Source organism: Panulirus ornatus, chromosome 59 (assembly GCF_036320965.1).
Source record: "Panulirus ornatus isolate Po-2019 chromosome 59, ASM3632096v1, whole genome shotgun sequence".
Lineage (NCBI taxonomy): Eukaryota > Metazoa > Arthropoda > Malacostraca > Decapoda > Palinuridae > Panulirus > Panulirus ornatus.
Window position 1 is genome coordinate 18953422 of NC_092282.1, and position 24053 is coordinate 18977474.

At 41.9% G+C, this 24053-nt stretch overlaps 1 protein-coding gene across 1 annotated transcript in view; it reads left to right on the forward strand.

Moving 5' to 3' along the window:
• The window catches only part of LOC139767160 (uncharacterized), a 1522454-nt gene that overhangs the window by 1466703 nt on the left and 31698 nt on the right, over positions 1-24053 (forward strand). Inside the window, 3 exon segments of the mRNA XM_071696189.1 lie at positions 1604-1705; positions 10560-10658; positions 10896-11045. Of these exon segments, the coding sequence (XP_071552290.1) occupies positions 1604-1705; positions 10560-10658; positions 10896-11045 (351 nt within the window).

Genomic DNA, 24053 nt, shown 5'->3' on the forward strand with positions numbered 1-24053 from the left:
GGGACAAGTCAATTGGGAGGTAAGTTTGAATGGAGAAAAACTGGAGGAAGTGAAGTGTTTTAGATATCTGGGAGTGGATCTGGCAGCGGATGGATTCATGGAAGCGGAAGTGAATCATAGGGTGGGGGAGGGGGCGAAAGTTTTGGGAGCATTGAAGAATGTGTGGAAGTCGAGAACATTATCTCAGAGAGCAAAAATGGGTATGTTTGAAGGAATAGTGGTTCCAACAATGTTATATGGTTGCGAGGCGTGGGCTATGGATAGGGTTGTGTGGAGGAGGGTGGATGTGCTGGAAATGAGATGTTTGAGGACAATATATGGTGTGAGGTGGTTTGATCGAGTAAGTAATAATAGGGTAAGAGAGATGTGTGGTAGTAAAAAGAGTGTGGTTGAGAGAGCAGAAGAGGGTGTTTTGAAATGGTTGGAGAATGGAGAATGGAGAGAACGAATGAGGAAAGATTGACCAAGAAGATATATGAATCAGAGGTGGAGGGAACAAGGAGAAGTGGGAGACCAAATTGGAGGTGGAGAGATGGAGTGAAAAAGATTTTGAGTGATCGGGGCCAGAACATGCAGGAGGGTGAAAGGCATGCAAGGAATAGAGTGAATTGGAACGATGTGGTATATCGGGGTCATTGTGCTGTTAATGGATTGAACCAGGGCATGTGAAGCGTCTGGGGTAAACCATAGAAACTTCTTTGGGGCCTGGATGTGGAAAGGGAGCTGTGGTTTTGGTGCATTATCACATGACAGCTAGAGACTGAGTGTGACCGAATGTGGCCTTTGTTGTCTTTTCCTAGCATTACCTCGCACACATGAGTGGGGAAGGGGGTTGTTATTTCATGATTGGCGGGGTGGCGATGGGAATGAATAAAGGCAGACAGTATGAACTATGTACATGTGTATATATGTATATGTCTGTGTTTATATATATGTATACGTTGAGGTGTATAGGTATGTATATTTGCTTGTGTGGACGTGTATGTATATACATGTGTATATGGGTGGGTTGGGCCATTCTTTCATCTTTTTCCTTGCGCTACCTTGCTAACGCAGGAGACAGCGACAAAGCAAAGCAATATATATTTTCACTTCATTACATAATTAGACACACATAACACTTCATATAGGAATATACGAAAAAATATCCTCATATGCAATCAGATTATAAACAGTAATAGAAGAGATAATTTTTTTTTCTATATTAGAAAATTGTAGAGTCCCACTGCGATGGTGCACTAGCACTCTGATGATTTATCAGTAACTGTGATACATGATATTCCATTTTCCAGCCTTGTTGTTAAGCTGATAGGCATGTCTAAGGAATGGAATTGTACATCAGTTTGGAATCTAAAACTCTCTGTTAGCATATCATGTCATTTTTAGCTTCACTTCTGCAGTATATTGCAATGTATGGCTTAATAGTCAACTTTCCAGAAATGTTTCTGGTCTATTTTGTAGTGAACCAGTGCATTACTGTATTTCATTCAAGGTCAGTCTAATGTATCATGATAAAGACCTAAAAGACCATGCCCTACAACCTCAATGGTGTCACTCTTTAAGAGGGAAATTGAACTTTAGATATAAACTTTTTTATTTTCAGAACCTTGGTGAGCAATCATCTACAGCAGATGAGCTTATCTCAAAGGTGACCCGCTTAGAGCAAGAGAAGTCTGAACTCCGCTCTCAGCTTGCAGATCTTGAGGTTTGTCATTCTAAATATGAAGTATCCTGCTCTGTTTGTATTTAGTGCTTTTGAATCACTTACAGTACCATTTACACTATATAGCAGTTGATCTTGTGTGTGTAGCCCCCTGATTTTTTGAAAAAAAAAAGCGTCTTTTTTTCATTTTTCTCATGTATAAGTAAATATCTATGATTGTAGATTTATAGTGAAATATTAGAACTGAGTGAGGTTTTCCCTTTGATGTTCTCAAAAATAATTGATATGGGCTAAGTAGAGAAAAATTATCAGTGCAGATTATCAAAATCATGGACTTCCATGGAGTAATGATTAAAGTTCCAGACTGTGATGCATTCACATGCCAACCAGGGTTAAGCACATTGCTTCCAATCCTGGTTGCAACTGTCAGTCCTCCGTCAACTCAGCTGTTCATCCACCCTAAAAGATTGGTTGATAAAATGGGCACGTGACTCAGGCTAGGGATTATGTATATACTTTCACATATTCCCTGCATGTTGTGTAAGGCGACTGAAGGGGGCGGTAGTGAGGGAGTTAAAAACCCTCCTCTTCTTGTATTTCACTTTCTGAAAGAGGAAACAGAAGGTTTCAAGCAGGGAGTGCTCATCCTCTTTGAAGGCTCAGGTTGGGGTGTCTAAATATTGATGTAACCAGGATGAGAAGAAAGAGATAGGTAATATGTTTGACAAAAGAAATATAGATATTCTGGCTCTGTTTGAAAGGTTTGGAAATGCCGTAGGAGTAAAGTCAAGGGTTGGTGAGAGGATAAAAGCTAAGGAAGGAGTAGCACTACTCCTGAAGCAGGGTTTGCGGGAGTGTGTGATAGAGTATAAGGAAGTAAATTCTAAACTGATGTGCGTAAAACTGAAAGTGGATGGCAAGAGATGGGTGATTATTGGTGCTAATGCACCTGGTCATGAGAAGAAAGATCATGAGTGTGTCAGCAGTTTTGGTGCACAAGACCAGGTATTAATGATGGATGATTTAAATGTGAAGGTGAGTAATGTTGTAGTTGAGGGTATACTTGGTGTACATGGGGTCTTCAGTGCTGTGAATGGAAATGGTGAAGAGCCTGTGGATTTTTTTGCTGGAAAAGTCAGGTGATTGGGAATACCTGGTTTAGAAAGATAGATGTACACAAGTATACTTATGTGAGTAGGAGAGATGGTCAATGGGCATTGTTAGATTACTTATTAAATTGATAGGCGTGTAAAAGAGAGACTTTTGGAAATAAATATGCTGGGAGGTGCAGCTGGTGGAATGTCTGATCACTATCCTCTGGTGGCAAAAGTGAAGATTTGTAGAAATTTTCAGAAAAGAAGAGGGAATGTCAGGGAAAGAGAGTGGTGAGAGTAAGTTAGCTTGGAAAGGAGATTTGTGTGAAGAAATGTCTGGAGAGATTGAATGTAGAATGGAAAAAGGTGAAAGTAAATGAAGTTAGGGGAGTGGGTGAGGAATGGAACATATTTAGAGAAGCAGTATTTCGTATGAAAAAGGTGGGGGGGTGGGCATATTGAAAAGGGTAGTGAGTGATGGAATGAAGAAATAAAGCTGTTAGTGAAAGAGAAAAGAGAGGCATTTGGATGATACAAGGAAGGAGTGCAAATGACTGAGAGATGTATAAGAGAAAGTTGCAGGAGGTCGAGAGAAAGGTACAAGGGTTGAAAAAGATGGCAAATGAGAGGTGAGAGAGTATCATTAAACTTTCAGGAGAATAAAAAGATGTTTTGGTAGGAGGTAAATAGCATGTGTAAGACAAGAGAAAAAATGGGAACATCGGTAAAGGGGGCAAGGGAGGAAGTGATAACAGTTAGTGATGAAGTGAGGAGGAGATGGAGTGGGTATTTGGAGGGATTGTTGAATGTTTTTGATGACAGAGTGGCAGATGTAGGGTGTTTTGGTCGGTGTGGTGTGCAACATAAGAGTTAGGGAGAGTGGTTTGGTGAAGAGAAGATCTTGGTGGTGAATGCCTTGCAGAAGAAAAAATCCAGCAAGGTGGTGGGATTGGATAGTATAGCAGTTGAATTTATTAAGTGGTGACTGTGTTGTTAATTGGTTTGTAAGGATATTCATTGTGTGTATGCATCGTGGTGAATTGCCTGAGGATTGGTAGAATGCATGTATAGTGCCAATGCACAAAGGCAAGGGGATAAAGGTGAGTGTTCAAACTACAGGGGCTTAGGTTTGTTGAGTATTTCTGGAAAATTGTATGAGATGGTGTTGATTGAGAGGGTAAAGGCATGTATAGAGCATCAGATTGGGGAAGAGCAGTGTGGTTTCAGAAGTGGTAGAGGATGTGCGTATCAGGTGTTCACTCTGCAGAATGTATGTGAGAAATACTTAGAAAAGCAAATGGATTTGTATGAAGCATTTATGGATCTGAAGAAGGCATATGATAGGATTGATAGAGATGCTTTGTGGAAGGCCTTAAGAATATATGGTGTGGGAGGTCAGCTGATAGTAGTGAGTTTTTATCAAGGGTGTAGACATGTGGACATGTAGAAAGAGAGTGACTGGTTCCCAGTGAAGGTTGGTGTGCCATAGGGATGTGTGATGTCTTCATGGTTGTTTAACTTCTTTATGGATGGGGTGGTTAGGGAGGTAAATGCAACACTTTTGGAGAGAGGGGGTGAATATGCAATCTGATGGTGATGAGAGGGCTTGGGAAATGAGTCGGTTGTTGTATGCATGTGATACAGCACTGGTGGCTGATTCAAGTGAGAAACTACAAAGTTAGTGACTGAGTTTGGAAAAGTGTGTGAAAGGAGAAAGTTGAGTGAATGTGAATAAGAGAAAGGTTATTAGGTTTAGTAGGGTTGAGGGACAAGTTAGTTGGAATGTAAGTTTGAATGGAGAAAAATTGGAAGTGAAGTGTTTTAGATATCTGCAAATGGACTTGGCAGCAAATGGAACTATGGAAGCAGAAGTGAGTCATACTTAGGGGATGGGGCAAAGGTTCTGTGAGTGACAAAGAATGTGTGGAAAGAGAAAACATTATCTCGGAGGTCAAAAATAGGTATGTTTGATGGAATAGTAGTTCCAGTAATATTATATAGTTGCGAGGCATGGGCTGTTGATAGGGTTGTGCGGAGGAGGGTGGATGTGTTGGAAATGAAATGTTTGAGGACAGTATGTGGTGTGAGGTGGTTTGATCGCATAAGCAGTGAAAGGGTAAGAGAGATGTGTGGTAGTAAAAAGAGTGTGGTTGAAAGAGCAGAAGAGGGTGTGTTGAAGTGTTTTGGAGATATGGAACAAATGAGTGAGGAAAGGTTGACAAAGAGGATATATGTGTCAGAGGTGGCGGGAAGAAGTGGGAGACCAAATTGGAGGTGGAAGGATGGAGTGAAAAAGATTTTGAATGATCAGGGCCTGAACATGCAAGAGGGTGAAAGGCGTGCAAGGAATTGAGTGCATTGGAATTATGTGGTATACTGGGGTCAATAGACTGAACCAGGGCATGTGAAATGTGTAGAGTAAACCATGAAAATGTCTGTGGGGCCTGGATGTGGATAGGGAGCTGTGGTTTTGGTGTATAACTTTTTGATTTCAAGCAATAAAATATTCTTCATCTCAAATCCATGAGCAACTAGGTTTACACTGGTCAAATACCACTAGGCTCACATTACCAGCAGCTTGTATTTTGCAGAACCTTACTGTACAAATGCAGAGGTATATATACACGAATATAGTGCATATGAACTTGCACTTTCTTAGAACACATGATACCCTCCAATAGCCAGGATTCGAACAGGACCTTTTGTGTGGTATTCAGAAACAGTAACAGCTAGGCCATTATTGCCCCTGTTTGAGAAATGACTACTTGATTACAAGTAATCAAATACCCTTCATCTCATACCCGTGATCAATGGGGTCTAGACTGGTCAAATCCCATCAGGCTCACATTACCAGCAATTAGCATTTTACAGAACTTTACAGTACAAACGCGAAGGTATATGAACACAAATATTGTGCGTATGAACGCACTTTCATAGAATATTAAATCGCTCCGACAGCCAAAATTCAAACCCAGGACCTTTTGCGTGGTTGTCGGGAATGCTAACCATGATCACAACCTAGCTGGCATGTTCCCAACTAACACACAAAAGATCCTGGGTTTGAACCCTGGCTGTTAGAGGGTATTATATGTTCTATGAAAGTTCAAGTTCATATGCACTATATTCATGTTCATGTACCTCTGCATTTGTACAATAAGGTTCTGTAAAATGGAAGCTGCTTGTAATATGAGCCTGATGGGATTTGACTGTGTAGAGCCTATTGCTCATGGATGTGAGACAAAGGGTATCAGACTACTTGTAATTGAATTGTCATTTCCCTATTAGGTTGATCATAGCCTAGCTGTTAAGCTTCCAACAACCATGCAAAAGGTCCTGGGTTCGAATCTTAGCTGTTGGAGGGCATTATCAGATATATATATTTATTATATTTTTTAATTATACTTTGTCGCTGTCTCCTGCGTTAGCGAGGTAGCGCAATGAAACAGATGAGAGAATGGCCCAACCAACCCACATATACATGTATATACATACACGTCCATATACATACATATACATCTCAACGTATACATATACATACACACAAACATTTACATATAAACATATGTACATAATTCATACTGTCTGCCCTTACTCATTCCCGTCGTCACCCCGCCACACATGAAATGACAACCCCCTCCTCCCGCATGTGTGTGAGATAGTGCTAGGAAAAGACAACAAAGGCCACATTCATCCACACTCAGTCTCTAGGTGTCATGTATAATGCACCGAAACCATAGCTCCCTTTCCACATCCAGGCCCCACAAAACTTTCCATGGTTTACCCCAGATGCTTCACATGCCCTGGTTCAATCCATTGACAGCACGTCGACCCCAGTATACCACATCGTTCCAATTCACTCTATTCCATGCACGCATTTCACCCTCCTGCATGTTCAGGCCCCGACCACTCAAAATCTTTTTCACTCCATCTTTCCACCTCCAGTTTGGTCTCCCACTTCTCGTTCCCTCCACCTCTGACACATATATCCTCTTTGTCAATCTTTCCTCACTCATTCTTTCCATGCGACCAAACCATTTCAAAACACCCTCTTCTGCTCTTTCAACCATCTTTACAACACATCTCTCTTACCCTTTCATTACTTACTCGATCAAACCACCTCACACCACATAGTGTCCTCAAACATCTCATTTCCAGCACATCCACCCTCCTCCGCACAATTCTATCTATAGCTTATGCCTCGCAACCATATAACATCATTAGAACCACTATTCCTTCAGACATACCCATTTTTGCTTTCCGAGATAACGTTTTCACCTTCCACACATTTTTCAACTCTCCCAGAACTTTCGCCCCCTCCCCCACCCTATGACTCGCTTCTGCTTCCATGATTCCATCCGCTGCCAAATCTACTCCCAGATATCTAAAACACTTCACTTCCTCCAATTCTTCTCCATTCAAACTTACCTCCTGATTGACTTGTCCCTCAACCCTACTGTACCTAATAACCTTGCTCTTATTCACATTTACTCTCAGCTTTCTTCTTTCACACACTTTACCAAACTCAGTCACCAGCTTCTGCAGTTTCTCACATGAATCAGCCACCAGTGCTGTATCATCAGCGAACAACAACTGACTCACTTCCCAAGCTCTCCCATCCACAACAGACTGCATACTTGCCCCTCTTTCCAAAATTCATGCATCCACCTCCCTAACAACCCCATCCATAAACAAATTAAACGACCATGGAGACATCATGCATCCCTGCCGCAAACCAACATTCACTGAGAACCAATCACTTTCCTCTCTTCCTACTTCTACACATGCCTTACATCTTCGATAAAAACTTTTCACTGCTTCTAACAACTTGCCTCCCACACCATATATTCTTAATACCTTCCACAGAGCATCTCTATCAACTCTATCATATGCCTTCTCCAGCTCCATAAATGCTACATACAAATCCATTTGCTTTTCTAAGTGTTTCTCACATACATTCTTCAGAGCAAACACCTGATCCACACATCCTCTACCACTTCTGAAACCACACTGCTCTTCCCCAATCTGATGCTCTCTACATGCTTTCACCCTCTCAATCAATACCCTCTCATATAATTTCCCAGGAATACTCAACAAACTCATACCTCTGTAATTTGAGCACTCACCTTTATCTCCTTTGCCTTTGTACAATGGCACTATGCACGCATTCCGCCAATCCTCAGGCACCTCACCATGAGTCATACATACATGAAATAACCTTACCAACCAGTCAACAATACTTTTTCAATAAATTCCACTGTCATACCATCCAAACCCACTGCCTTGCTGGCTATCATCTTCCATAAAGCTTTTACTACTACTTCTCTGTTTACTAAATCATTCTCCCTAACCCTCTCACTTTGCACACCACCTCAACCAAAACACCCTTTATCTGCCACTCTATCATCAAACACCATTCAACAAACCTTCAAAATACTCACTCCATCTCCTACTCACATCACCACTACTTGTTATCACCTCCCCATTAGCCCCCTTCACTGATGTTCCCATTTGTTCCATTGTCTTACGCACTTTATTTACCTCCTTCCAAAACATCTTTTTATTCTCCCTAAATTTTAATACTCTCTCACCCCAATGCTCATTTGCCCTCTTTTTCACCTCTTGCACCTTTCTCTTGACCTCCTGCCTCTTTCTTTTATACATCTCCCACTCATTTGTATTATTTCCCTGCAAGAAATGTTCAAATGCCTCTCTTCTCTTTCACTAATAATCTTACTTCTTCATCCCACCACTCACTACCCTTTCTAATCTGCCTACCTCCCACACTTCTCATGCCACAAGCATCTTTTGCACAAGCTATCACTGCTTCCCTAAATACATCCCATTCCTCCCCCACTCCCCTTATGTCCTTTGTTCTCACCTTTTTCCATTCTGTAGTCAGTCTCTCCTGGTACTTCCTCACACAAGTCTCCTTCTCAAGCTCACTTACACTCACCACTCTCTTCACCCCAACATTCTCTCTTCTTTTCTGAAAACCTGTACAAATCTTCACCTTCGCCTCCACAAGATAATGATCAGACATCCCTCCAGTTGCACCTGTCAGCGCATTAACATCCAAAATTCTCTCTTTCGTGCGCCTATCAATTAACACGTAATCCAATAACGCTCTCTGGCCATCTCTCCTCCTTACATACGCATACTTATGTATATCTCTCTTTTTATACCAGGTGTTCCCAATCACCAGTCCTTTTTTAGGACACAAATCTACAAGCTCTTCACTATTTCCACTTACAACACTGAACCCCCCATGTGCACCAATTATTCCCTCAACTGCCACATTACTAACCTTTGCATTCAAATCACACATCACTATAACACTTGCCTCTCATGATCTTTCTTCTGATGCCCTGGTGCATATGCACAAATAATCACCCATCTCTCTCCATTCACTTTCAGTTTTACCCATATCAATCAAGAGTTTACTTTCTTACACTTTATCACATACTCTCACCACTCCTGTTTCAGGAGTAGTGCTACTCCTTCCCTTGCTCTTGTCCTCTCACCAACCCCTAACTTTACTCCGAAAACATTCCCACACCACTCTTCCCCTTTACCCTTGAGCTTCGTTTCACTCAGAGCCAAAACATCCAGATTCCTTTCCTCAAACATACCACCTATCTCTCCTTTTTTCTCATCTTGACTACACACATTTAGACACCCCAATCTGGCCCTTTGAGGAGGATGAGCACTCCCCGTGTGACTCCTTCTTCTGTTTCCCCTTTTAGGAAGTTAAAATACAAGGAGGGGAGGGTTTCTAGCCCCCGGCTCCCATCCCCTTTAGTTGCCTTCTACGACACATGAGGAATGCGTGTGTGTGTACATTTGGGTGGTGAAACACGGGGGAGAGCTTCTGAGTTTTGTTTTTCTTTGATTTTGGCTTGCACAGAAGCTAAGGGGTCCATGTATACCTGTTTCCCACTTGCCATGTCTTGTATACCACTGGCTTTAGTAAGTTCCTTAAGTTCCCCTCTCTACCTCTTACATTCTTCATCCTTAGTCACAAGAAATCTCCTATACTTGTTTAGTATACCTTTGCTTTTGACATAGATCTCCTCTCTTCGCTTATATACTTCCTCCCAAAATAATGTATCATTCTCCCATTGATTTTTATTTATCCATCTTTCCAGATCATTGCTTTCATTACTTTTATTTATGTACACTAACTTCTTTTCCTTCTTATTTCATACTCTTTATTCTTCTTTTAGACTAGATTTTAGAGGATTCATCTTTTCCTTCCTTAGTCTCTTTCTCATTCACTATACTGGACTAGGATTCAGAAGATTCATATGTTTTTTCCATATTCTTTCTCATAAACTTATTCCCTTAGATACCTGTTGTACCATGCTGTTCCTCTATGTCCACGACCTTTTAATACAGGTGTCACACACCTCTGCAGTAGCCTCTGTTCATGCTTTCTCCAAGTGCCTACACACCACTTCAGCCTCACTTTATACTGTTTCTTCATTGCCTTTTAACTATCTTCTGGTTGAAGTTAAGTTCTGCACTTCTAATAGTTTTGTTTTACATTACTGAACAGTGTGATTAAGTCTGAGGCACTCAGCCTCTTTTGAAGCTAGCCTAGACTTACAGTAATTGACTTCATATGAGAACTGATAGCCCTCAGTATTTTTTCCCCTTCTGGTGTAGACAGATTTTTTTCATATTGTACAAAAGGGTTGATAGAATTTTGATTTTATAGGAGTATAGGAGTGTTGTCATCTTCCTTCCTTGATTTGTAATGCATCCATCACTATCCAATCTCTTATGTTCTTTTTCAATGACAGAGGAAGTTGGCAGTAAGTGAAGCTGAAAAAAAAGACATTGAGAAAGCAGAGTATAGACTTGAGAAGGATAAAACAGAGCTTAAGAAGATCTTGAATAAGGTAGGATTGTTCAAATTGATGAGTTTCAAAAATTTCTTTCTTATATTTGTTTTCTAATTCATAAATGAATACAATAATTTTATGGTGCATTTACTTTTCAAATCAGTAACCTGTAGTATAGTCCTCACTTACAATTTTTTAGGTCTTTATCAGCACAGAATTTTTTATCTTTATAATGACAAACACAGTCACTCATTTTTCGATTCTTTATCACTGAATTTGTTTTTCATTGACCAGTATGAGCATGGTCGTCACCGACCAGCCTCTGAACAGCCTATGTTAGATTCCAATGTCAGTGCTCTCCGCATTGAGAATCTAGAGTTACGACGAAAGATTGATGATTTGGAGACTGTAAAGACAGAAATGCAGCAGAAACATTTAAAGGAGGTTAGTTACAAATGTTCATTAATAAGCTACTTTTGGCATGAATCATAAATGAGTTATATATATATATCCCTGGAGATAGGGGAGAAAGAATACTTCCCACATATTCCCTGCATGTTGTAGAAGGTGACTAAAAGGGAAGGGAGCGGGGGGCTGGAAATCTTCCCCCTCTCGTTTTTTTTTTTTTTTTCCAAAAAGAAGGAACAGAGAAGGGGGCCAGGTGAGGATATTCCCTCTAAGGCCCAGTCCTCTGTTCTTAATGCTACCTCGCTAATGCGGGAAATGGCGAATAGTATGAAAAAAAAAGAATATATATATATATATATATATATATATATATATATATATATATATATTTTTTTTTATTATTATTATTATTATACTTTGTCGCTGTCTCCCGCGTTTGCGAGGTAGCACAAGGAAACAGACGAAAGAAATGGCCCAACCCCCCCCCATACACATGTATATACATACATCCACACACGCAAATATACATACCTACACAGCCTTCCATGGTTTACCCCAGACGCTTCACATGCCCTGCTTCAATCCACTGACAGCACGTCAACCCCGGTATACCACATCGCTCCAACTCACTCTATTCCTTGCCCTCCTTTCACCCTCCTGCATGTTCAGGCCCCGATCACACAAAATCTTTTTCACTCCATCTTTCCACCTCCAGTTTGGTCTCCCTCTTCTCCTTGTTCCCTCCACCTCCGACACATATATCCTCTTGGTCAATCTTTCTTCACTCATCCTCTCCATGTGCCCAAACCACTTCAAAACACCCTCTTCTGCTCTCTCAACCACGCTCTTTTTATTTCCACACATCTCTCTTACCCTTACGTTACTCACTCGATCAAACCACCTCACACCACACATTGTCCTCAAACATCTCATTTCCAGCACATCCATCCTCCTGCGCACAACTCTATCCATAGCCCACGCCTCGCAACCATACAACATTGTTGGAACCACTATTCCTTCAAACATACCCATTTTTGCTTTCCGAGATAATGTTCTCGACTTCCACACATTCTTCAAGGCCCCCAGGATTTTCGCCCCCTCCCCCACCCTATGATCCACTTCCGCTTCCATGGTTCCATCCGCTGCCAGATCCACTCCCAGATATCTAAAACACTTCACTTCCTCCAGTTTTTCTCCATTCAAACTCACCTCCCAATTGACTTGACCCTCAACCCTACTGTACCTAATAACCTTGCTCTTATTCACATTTAGATTTATGTGCTGAAAAAGGACTGATGATTGGGAATACCTGGTTTAAAAAGCGAGATATACATAAGTATACTTATGTAAGTAGGAGAGATGGCCAGAGAGCGTTATTGGATTACGTGTTAATTGACTGGCGCGCGAAAGAGAGACTTTTGGATGTTAATGTGCTGAGAGGTGCAACTGGAGGGATGTCTGATCATTATCTTGTGGAGGCTAAGGTGAAGATTTGTAAGGGTTTTCAGAAAAGAAGAGTGAATGTTGGGGTGAAGAGGGTGGTGAGAGTAAGTGAGCTTGGGAAGGAGACTTGTGTGAGGAAGTACCAGGAGAGACTGAGTACAGAATGGAAAAAGGTGAGAACAATGGAAGTAAGGGGAGTGGAGGAGGAATGGGATGTATTTAGGGAATCAGTGATGGATTGCGCAAAAGATGCTTGTGGCATGAGAAGAGTGGGAGGTGGGTTGATTAGAAAGGGTAGTGAGTGGTGGGATGAAGAAGTAAGAGTATTAGTGAAAGAGAAGAGAGAGGCATTTGGACAATTTTTGCAGGGAAAAGGTGCAATTGAGTGGGAGACGTATAAAAGAAAGAGACAGGAGGTCAAGAGAAAGGTGCAAGAGGTGAAAAAAAGGGCAAATGAGAGTTGGGGTGAGAGAGTATCATTAAATTTTAGGGAGAATAAAAAGATGTTCTGGAAGGAGGTAAATAAAGTGCGTAAGACAAGGGAGCAAATGGGAACTTCAGTGAAGGGCGCAAATGGGGAGGTGATAACAAGTAGTGGTGATGTGAGAAGGAGATGGAGTGAGTATTTTGAAGGTTTGTTGAATGTGTTTGATGATAGGGTGGCAGATATAGGGTGTTTTGGTCGAGGTGGTGTGCAAAGTGAGAGGGTTAGGGAAAATGATTTGGTAAACAGAGAAGAGGTAGTAAAAGCTTTGCGGAAGATGAAAGCCAGCAAGGCAGCGGGTTTGGATGGTATTGCAGTGGAATTTATTAAAAAAGGGGTGACTGTATTGTTGACTGGTTGGTAAGGTTATTTAATGTATGTATGACTCATGGTGAGGTGCCTGAGGATTGGCGGACTGCGTGCATTGTGCCATTGTACAAAGGCAAAGGGGATAAGAGTGAGTGCTCAAATTACAGAGGTATAAGTTTGTTGAGTATTCCTGGTAAATCATATGGGAGGGTATTGATTGAGAGGGTGAAGGCATGTACAGAACATCAGATTGGAGAAGAGCAGTGTGGTTTCAGAAGTGGTAGAGGATGTGTGGATCAGGTGTTTGCTTTGAAGAATGTATGTGAGAAATACTTAGAAAAGCAAATGGATTTGTATGTAGCATTTATGGATCTGGAGAAGGCATATGATAGAGTTGATAGAGATGCTCTGTGGAAGGTATTAAGAATATATGGTGTGGGAGGAAAGTTGTTAGAAGCAGTGAAAAGTTTTTATCGAGGATGTAAGGCATGTGTACGTGAAGGAAGAGAGGAAAGTGATTGGTTCTCAGTGAATGTAGGTTTGCGGCAGGGGTGTGTGATGTCTCCATGGTTGTTTAATTTGTTTATGGATGGGGTTGTTAGGGAGGGGAATGCAAGAGTTTTGGAAAGAGGGGCAAGTATGAAGTTTGTTGGGGATGAGAGAGCTTGGGAAGTGAGTCAGTTGCTGTTCGCTGATGATACAGTGCTGGTGGCTGATTCTTGTGAGAAACTGCAGAAGCTGGTGACTGAGTTTGGTAAAGTGTGTGAAAAAAGAAAGTTAAGAGTAAATGTGAATAAGAGCAAGGTTATTAGGTACAGTAGGGTTGAGGGTCAAGTCAATTGGGAGGTGAGTTTGAATGGAGAAAAACTGGAGGAAGTGAAGTGTTTTAGATATCTGGGAGTGGATCTGGCAGCGGATGGAAGCATGGAAGCGGAAGTGGATCATAGGGTGGGGGAGGGGGCGAAAATTCTGGGAGCCTTGAAGAATGTGTGGAATTCGAGAACATTATCTCGGAAAGCAAAAATGGGTATGTTTGAAGGAATAGTGGTTCCAACAATGTTGTATGGTTGCGAGGCGTGGGCTATGGATAGAGTTGTGCGCAGGAGGATGGATGTTCTGGAAATGAGATGTTTGAGGACAATGTGTGGTGTGAGGTGGTTTGATCGAGTAAGTAACGTAAGGGTAAGAGAGTTGTGTGGAAATAAAAAGAGCATGGTTGAGAGAGCAGAAGAGGGTGTTTTGAAATGGTTTGGGCACATGGAGAGAATGAGTGAGGAAAGATTGACCAAGAGGATATATGTGTCGGAGGTGGAGGGAACGAGGAGAAGAGGGAGACCAAATTGGAGGTGGAAAGATGGAGTGAAAAAGATTTTGTGTGATCGGGGCCTGAACATGCAGGAGGGTGAAAGGAGGGCAAGGAATAGAGTGAATTGGAGCGATGTGGTATACCGGGGTTGACGTGCTGTCAGTGGATTGAATCAAGGCATGTGAAGTGTCTGGGGTAAACCATGGAAAGCTGTGTAGGTATGTGTATTTGCGTGTGTGGACGTATGTATATACATGTGTATGGGGGTGGGTTGGGCCATTTCTTTCGTCTGTTTCCTTGCGCTACCTCGCAAACGCGGGAGACAGCAAAAAAAAAAAAAAAAAAAAAAAATATATATATATATATATATATATATATATATATATATATATATATATATATATATATATATATATATATATATAGTGGTGATGTGAGAAGGAGATGGAGTGAGTATTTTAAAGGTTTGTTGAATCTATTTGATGATAGAGTGGCAGATATAGGGTGTTTTGGTCGAGGTGGTGTGCAAAGTGAGAGGGTTAGGGAAAATTATTTGGTAAACAGAGAAGAGGTAGTAAAAGCTTTGCAGAAGATGAAAGCTGGCAAGGCAGCAGGTTTGGATGGTATTACAGTGGAATTTATTAAGAAAGGGGTGACTGTATTATTGACTGGTTGGTAAGGTTATTTAATGTATGTATGACTCATGGTGAGGTGCCTGAGGATTGGCGGAATGCGTGCATAGTGCCATTGTACAAAGGCAAAGAGGATAAGAGTGAATGCTCAAATTACAGAGGTATAAGTTTGTTGAGTATTCCTGGTAAATTATATGGGAGGGTATTGATTGAGAGGGTGAAGGCATGTACAGAGCATCAGATTGGGGAAGAGCAGTGTGGTTTCAGAAGTGGTAGAGGATGTGTAGATCAGGTGTTTGCTTTGAAGAATGTATGTGAGAAATACTTAGAAAAGCAAATGGATTTGTATGTAGCATTTATGGATCTGGAGAAGGCATATGATAGAGTTGATAGAGATGCTCTGTGGAAGGTATTAAGAATATATGGTGTGGGAGGCAAGTTGTTAGAAGCAGTGAAAAGGTTTTATCAAGGATGTAAGGCATGTGTACGTGTAGGAAGAGAGGAAAGTGATTGGATCTCAGTGAATGTAGGTTTGTGGCAGGGGTGTATGATGTCTCCATGGTTGTTTAATTTGTTTATGGATGGGGTTGTTAGGGAGGTGAATGCAAGAGTTTTGGAAAGAGGGGCAAGTATGAAGTCTGTTGGGGATGAGAGAGCTTGGGAAGTGAGTCAGTTGTTGTTCGCTGATGATACAGCGCTGGTGGCTGATTCATGTGAGAAACTGCAGAAGCTGGTGACTGACTTTGGTAAAGTGTGTGAAAGAAGAAAGTTAAGAGTAAATGTGAATAAGAGCAAGGTTATTAGGTACAGTAGGGTTGAGGGTCAAGTCAATTGGGAGGTAAGTTGAATGGAGAAAAACTGGAGGAAGTAAAGTGTTTTAGATATCTGGGAGTGGATCTCACAGCGGGAACCATGAAAGTGGAAGTGAATCATAGGGTGGGGGAGGGGGCGAAAATCCTAGGAGCCTTGAAGAATGTGTGGAAGTCGAGAACATTATCTCGGAAAGCAAAAATGGGTATGTTTGAAGGAATAGTGGTTCCATCAATGTTGTGTGGTTGCGAGGCGTGGGCTATGGATAGAGTTGTGCACAGGAGGGTGGATGTGCTGGAAATGAGATGTTTGAGGACAATGTGTGGTGTGAGGTGGTTTGATCGAGTAAGTAATGTAAGGGTAAGAGAGATGTGTGGAAATAAAAAGAGCGTGGTTGAGAGAGCAGAAGAGGGTGTTTTGAAATGGTTTGGGCACATGGAGAGAATGAGTGAGGAAAGATTGACCAAGAGGATATATGTGTCGGAGGTGGAGGGAACGAGGAGAAGTGGGAGACCAAATTGGAGGTGGAAAGATGGAGTGAAAAAGATTTTGTGTGATCGGGGCCTAAACATGCAGGAGGGTGAAAGGAGGGCAAGGAGTAGAGTGAATTGGATCGATGTGGTATACAGGGGTTGACGTGCTGTCAGTGGATTGAATCAAGGCATGTGAAGCGTCTGGGGTAAACCATGGAAAGCTGTGTAGGTATGTATATTTGCGTGTGTGGACGTGTGTATGTACATGTGTATGGGGGGGGGGGGGTTGGGCCATTTCTTTCGTCTGTTTCCTTGCGCTACCTCGCAAACGCGGGAGACAGCGACAAAGTATAAAAAAAAAAAAAAAAAAAAATATATATATATATATATATATATATTTTTATTTATATTTATTTTACTTTGTCGCTGTCTCCCATGTTTGTGAGGTAGCGCAAGGAAACAGACGAAAGAAATGGCCCAACCATCCACCCATACACATGTATATACATACGTCCACACACGCAAATATACATACCTACACAGCTTTCCATGGTTTACCCCAGACGCTTCACATGCCTTGATTCAATCCACTGACAGCACGTCAACCCCGGTATACCACATCGCTCCAATTGACTCTATTCCTTGCCCTCCTTTCACCCTCCTGCATGTTCAGGCCCCAATCACACAAAATCTTTTTCACTCCATCTTTCCACCTCCAATTTGGTCTCCCTCTTCTCCTCATTCCCTCCACCTCCGACACATATATCCTCTTTGTCAATCTTTCCTCACTCATTCTCTCCATGTGCCCAAACCACTTCAAAACACCCTCTTCTGCTCTCTCAACCACGCTCTTTTTATTTCCACACATCTCTCTTACCCTTACGTTACTCACTCGATCAAACCACCTCACACCACACATTGTCCCCAAACATCTCATTTCCAGTACATCCATCCTCCTGCGCACAACTCTATCCATAGCCCACGCCTCGCAACCATACAACATTGTTGGAACCACTATTCCTTCAAACATACCCATTTTTGCTTTCCGAGATAATGTTCTCGACTTCCACACATTCTTCAAGGCCCCCAGAATTTTCGCCCCCTTCCCCCACCCTATGATCCACTTCCGCTTCCATGGTTCCATCCGCTGCCAGATCCACTCCCAGATATCTAAAACACTTCACTTCCTCCAGTTTTTCTCCATTCAAACTCACCTCCCAATTGACTTGACCCTCAACCCTACTGTACCTAATAACCTTGCTCTTATTCACATTTACTCTTAACTTTCTTCTTCCACACACTTTACCAAACTCAGTCACCAGCTTTTGCAGTTTCTCACATGAATCAGCCACCAGCGCTGTATCATCAGCGAACAACAACTGACTCACTTCCCAAGCTCTCTCATCCCCAACAAACTTCATACTTGCCCCTCTTTCCAAAACTCTTGCATTTACCTCCCTAACAACCACATCCATAAACAAATTAAACAACCATGGAGACATCACACACCCCTGCCGCAAACCTACATTCACTGAGAACCAATCACTTTCCTCTCTTGCTACACGTACACATGCCTTACATCCTCGATAAAAACTTTTCACTGCTTCTAACAACTTTCCTCCCACACCATATATTCTTAATACCTTCCACAGAGCATCTCTATCAACTCTATCATATGCCTTCTCCAGATCCATAAATGCTACATACAAATCCATTTGCTTTTCTAAGTATTTCTCACATACATTCTTCAAAGCAAACACCTGATCCACACATCCTCTACCACTTCTGAAACCACACTGCTCTTCCCCAATCTGATGCTCTGTACATGCCTTCACCCTCTCAATCAATATCCTCCCATATAATTTACCAGGAATACTCAACAAACTTATACCTCTGTAATTTGAGCACTCACTCTTATCCCCTTTGCCTTTGTACAATGGCACTATGCAAGCATTCCGCCAATCCTCAGGCACCTCACCATGAGTCATACATACATTAAATAACCTTACCAACCAGTCAACAATACAGTCACCCCCTTTTTTAATAAATCCCACTGCAATACCATCCAAACCTGCTGCCTTGCCGGCTTTCATCTTCCGCAAAGCTTTTACTACCTCTTCTCTGTTTACCAAATCATTTTCCCTAACCCTCTCACTTTGCACACCACCTCGACCAAAACACCCTATATCTGCCACTCTATCATCAAACACATTCAACAAACCTTCAAAATACTCACTCCATCTCCTTCTCACATCACCACTACTTGTTATCACCTCCCCATTTGCGCCCTTCACTGAAGTTCCCATTTGCTCCCTTGTCTTACGCACTTTATTTACCTCCTTCCAGAAGATCTTTTTATTTTCCCTAAAATTTAATGATACTCTCTCACCCCAACTCTCATTTGCCCTTTTTTTCACCTCTTGCACCTTTCTCTTGACCTCCTGTCTCTTTCTTTTATACATCTCCCACTCAATTGCATTTTTTCCCTGCAAAAATCGTCCAAATGCCTCTTTCTTCTCTTTCACCAATACTCTTACTTCTTCATCCCACCACTCACTACCCTTTCTAATCAACCCACCTCCCACTCTTCTCATGCCACAAGCATCTTTTGCTCATATATATATATATATATATATATATATATATATATATATATATATATATATATATATATTTTTTTTTTTTTTTTTTTTGTCGCTGTCTCCCGCGTTTGCGAGGTAGCGCAAGGAAACAGACGAAAGAAATGGCCCAACCCACCCCCATACACATGTATATACATACGTCCACACACTCAAATATACATACCTACACAGCTTTCCATGGTTTACCCCAGACGCTTCACATGCCTTGATTCAATCCACTGACAGCACGTCAACCCCGGTATACCACATCGCTCCAATTGACTCTATTCCTTGCCCTCCTTTCACCCTCCTGCATGTTCAGGCCCCGATCACACAAAATCTTTTTCACTCCATCTTTCCACCTCCAATTTGGTCTCCCTCTTCTCCTCGTTCCCTCCACCTCCGACACATATATCCTCTTGGTCAATCTTTCCTCACTCATTCTCTCCATGTGACCAAACCATTTCAAAACACCCTCTTCTGCTCTCTCAACCACGCTCTTTTTATTTCCACACATCTCTCTTACCCTTACGTTACTTACTCGATCAAACCACCTCACACCACACATTGTCCTCAAACATCTCATTTCCATCACATCCATCCTCCTGCACACAACTCTATCCATAGTCCACACCTCGCAACCATACAACATTGTTGGAACCACTATTCCTTCAAACATGCCCATTTTTGCTTTCCGAGATAATGTTCTCGACTTCCACACATTCTTCAAGGCTCCCAGAATTTTCGCCCCCTCCCCCACCCTATGATCCACTTCCGCTTCCATGTTTCCATCCGCTGCCAGATCCACTCCCATATATCTAAAACACTTCACTTCCTCCAGTTTTTCTCCATTCAAACTTACCTCCCAATTGACTTGACCCTCAACCCTACTGTACCTAATAACCTTGCTCTTATTCACATTTACTCTTAACTTTCTTCTTTCACACACTTTACCAAACTCAGTCACCAGCTTCTGCAGTTTCTCACATGAATCAGCCACCAGCGCTGTATATATATATATATATATATATATATATATATATATATATATATATATATATATATATATTTATTTATTTATTTATTATACTTTGTCGCTGTCTCCCGCATTTGCGAGGTAGCGCAAGGAAACAGACGAAAGAAATGGCCCAACCCCCCATACACATGTATATACATACGTCCACACACGCAAATATACATACCTACACAGCTTTCCATGGTTTACCCCTAGACGCTTCACATGCCTTGATTCAATCCACTGACAGCACATCAACCCCGGTATACCACATCGCTCCAATTCACTCTATTCCTTGCCCTCCTTTCACCCTCCTGCATGTTCAGGCCCCGATCACACAAAATCTTTTTCACTCCATCTTTCCACCTCCAATTTGGCCTCCCTCTTCTCCTCGTTCCCTCCACCTCCGACACATATATCCTCTTGGTCAATCTTTCCTCACTCATCCTCTCCATGTGCCCAAACCACATCAAAACACCCTCTTCTGCTCTCTCAACCATGCTCTTTTTATTTCCACACATCTCTCTTACCCTTACGTTACTCACTCGATCAAACCACCTCACACCACACATTGTCCTCAAACATCTCATTTCCAGCACATCCATCCTCCTGCGCACAACTCTATCCATAGCCCACGCCTCGCAACCATACAACATTGTTGGAACCACTATTCCTTCAAACATACCCATTTTTGCTTTCCGAGATAATGTTCTCGACTTCCACACATTCTTCAAGGCCCCCAGAATTCCCCCCCCCCCCCACCCTATGATCCACTTCCGCTTCCATGGTTCCATCCGCTGCCAGATCCACTCCCAGATATCTAAAACACTTCACTTCCTCCAGTTTTTCTCCATTCAAACTCACCTCCCAATTGACTTGACCCTCAACCCTACTGTACCTAATAACCTTGCTCTTATTCACATTTACTCTTAACTTTCTTCTTCCACACACTTTACCAAACTCAGTCACCAGCTTCTGCAGTTTCTCACATGAATCAGCCGCCAGTGCTGTATCATCAGCGAACAACAACTGACTCACTTCCCAAGCTCTCTCATCCCCAACAGACTTCATACTTGCCCCTCTTTCCAAAACTCTTGCATTCCCCTCCCTAACAACCCCATCCATAAACAAATTAAACAACCATGGAGACATCACACACCCCTGCCGCAAACCTACATTTACTGAGAACCAATCACTTTCCTCTCTTCCTACACGTACACATGCCTTACATCCTCGATAAAAACTTTTCACTGCTTCTAACAACTTTCCTCCCACACCATATATTCTTAATACCTTCCACAGAGCATCTCTATCAACTCTATCATATGCCTTCTCCAGATCCATAAATGCTACATACAAATCCATTTGCTTTTCTAAGTATTTCTCACATACATTCTTCAAAGCAAACACCTAATCCACACATCCTCTACCACTTCTGAAACCACACTGCTCTTCCCCAATCTGATGCTCTGTACATGCCTTCACCCTCTCAATCAATACCCTCCCATATAATTTACCAGGAATACTCAACAAACTTATACCTCTGTAATTTGAGCACTCACTCTTATCCCCTTTGCCTTTGTACAATGGCACTATGCACGCATTCCGCCAATCCTCAGGCGCCTCACCATGAGTCATACATACATTAAATAACCTTACCAACCAGTCAACAATACAGTCACCCCCTTTTTTAATAAATTCCACTGCAATACCATCCAAACCTGCTGCCTTGCCGGCTTTCATCTTCCGCAAAGCTTTCACTACCTCTTCTCTGTTTACCAAATCATTTTCCCTAACCCTCTCACTTTGCACACCACCTCGACCAAAACACCCTATATCTGCCACTCTATCATCTAACACATTCAACAAACCTTCAAAATACTCACTCCATCTCCTTCTCACATCACCACTACTTGTTATCACCTCCCCATTTGCGCCCTTCACTGAAGTTCCCATTTGCTCCCTTGTCTTACGCACTTTATTTACCTCCTTCCAGAACATCTTTTTATTCTCCCTAAAATTTAATGATACTCTCTCACCCCAACTCTCATTTGCCCTTTTTTTCACCTCTTGCACCTTTCTCTTGACCTCCTGTCTCTTTCTTTTATACATCTCCCACTCAATTGCATTTTTTCCCTGCAAAAATCGTCCAAATGCCTTTCTCTTCTCTTTCACTAATACTCTTACTTCTTCATCCCACCACTCACTACCCTTTCTAATCAACCCACCTCCCACTCTTCTCATGCCACAAGCATCTTTTGCGCAATCCATCACTGATTCCCTAAATACATCCCATTCCTCCCCCACTCCCCTTACTTCCATTGTTCTCACCTTTTTCCATTCTGTACTCAGTCTCTCCTGGTACTTCCTCACACAGGTCTCCTTCCCAAGCTCACTTACTCTCACCACCCTCTTCACCCCAACATTCACTCCTCTTTTCTGAAAACCCATACAAATCTTCACCTTAGCCTCCACAAGATAATGATCAGACATCCCTCCAGTTGCACCTCTCAGCACATTAACATCCAAAAGTCTCTCTTTCGCACGCCTGTCAATTAACACGTAATCCAATAACGCTCTGTGGCCATCTCTCATACTTACATAAGTATACTTATGTATATCTCGCTTTTTAAACCAGGTATTATTCCCAATCATCAGTCCTTTTTCAGCACATAAATCTACAAGCTCTTCACCATTTCCATTTACAACACTGAACACCCCATGTATACCAATTATTCCCTCAACTGCCACATTACTCACCTTTGCATTCAAATCACCCATCACTATAACCCGGTCTCGTGCATCAAAACCACTAACACACTCATTCAGCTGCTCCCAAAACACTTGCCTCTCTTGATCTTTCTTCTTATGCCCAGGTGCATATGCACCAATAATCACCCACCTCTCTCCATCAACTTTCAGTTTTACCCATATTAATCGAGAATTTACTTTCTTACACTCTATCACATACTCCCACAACTCCTGTTTCAGGAGTATTGCTACTCCTTCCCTTACTCTTGTCCTCTCACTAACCCCTGACTTTACTCCCCAGACATTCCCAAACCACTCTTCCTCTTTACCCTTGAGCTTCGTTTCACTCAGAGCCAAAACATCCAGGTTCCTTTCCTCAAACATACTACCTATCTCTCCTTTTTTCACATCTTGGTTACATCCACACACATTTAGGCACCCCACTCTGAGCCTTCGAGGAGGATGAGCACTCCCCGCGTGTCTCCTTCTTCTGTTTCCCATTTTAGAAAGTTAATACAAGGAGGGGAGGATTTCTGGCCCTCCGCTCCCATCCCCTCTAGTCGCTTTCTACGACACGCGAGGAATACATGGGAAGTATTCTTTCACCCCTATCCCCAGGGATAATATACATATATATATACATATTCCTTTTCCTTGCGCTACCTCGCAAACGCGGGAGACAGCGACAAAGTATAAAAAAAAAAAAAAAAAATATATACATATACACATACCCACACATACACATACATACGCACATATACACACACACACATACATATATATACATATGAAAAATGTAAGAAACAATTTAGAAAACTGAAACTTCTAGCTTGAAATGAATGAAAAAAATGAATGTCACATAATGGTTCAACCTCTGGCTATGGAGAAAAGGAAATGTATAATTTATTTACACAAACATCAATAGCAGTTCTCATCAGTTTAACCACTGTATCAATAAGCTTCAATGTCTAAGCTACATTTTTCTCCAATTTCACTATTTTCCTTCACATTTTCAATTGTGTCTGAAGGTTCTACTTCAAGAGTGATTGTTTTTCCAGTAAGGGTCTTCACATCTTGGTTACATCCACACACATTTAGGCACACCACTCTGAGCCTTCGAGGAGGATGCCTGGATGGGGAAAGGGAGCTGTGGTTTCAGTGCATTATACACGACAGCTAGAGACTGTGAACGAATGTCGC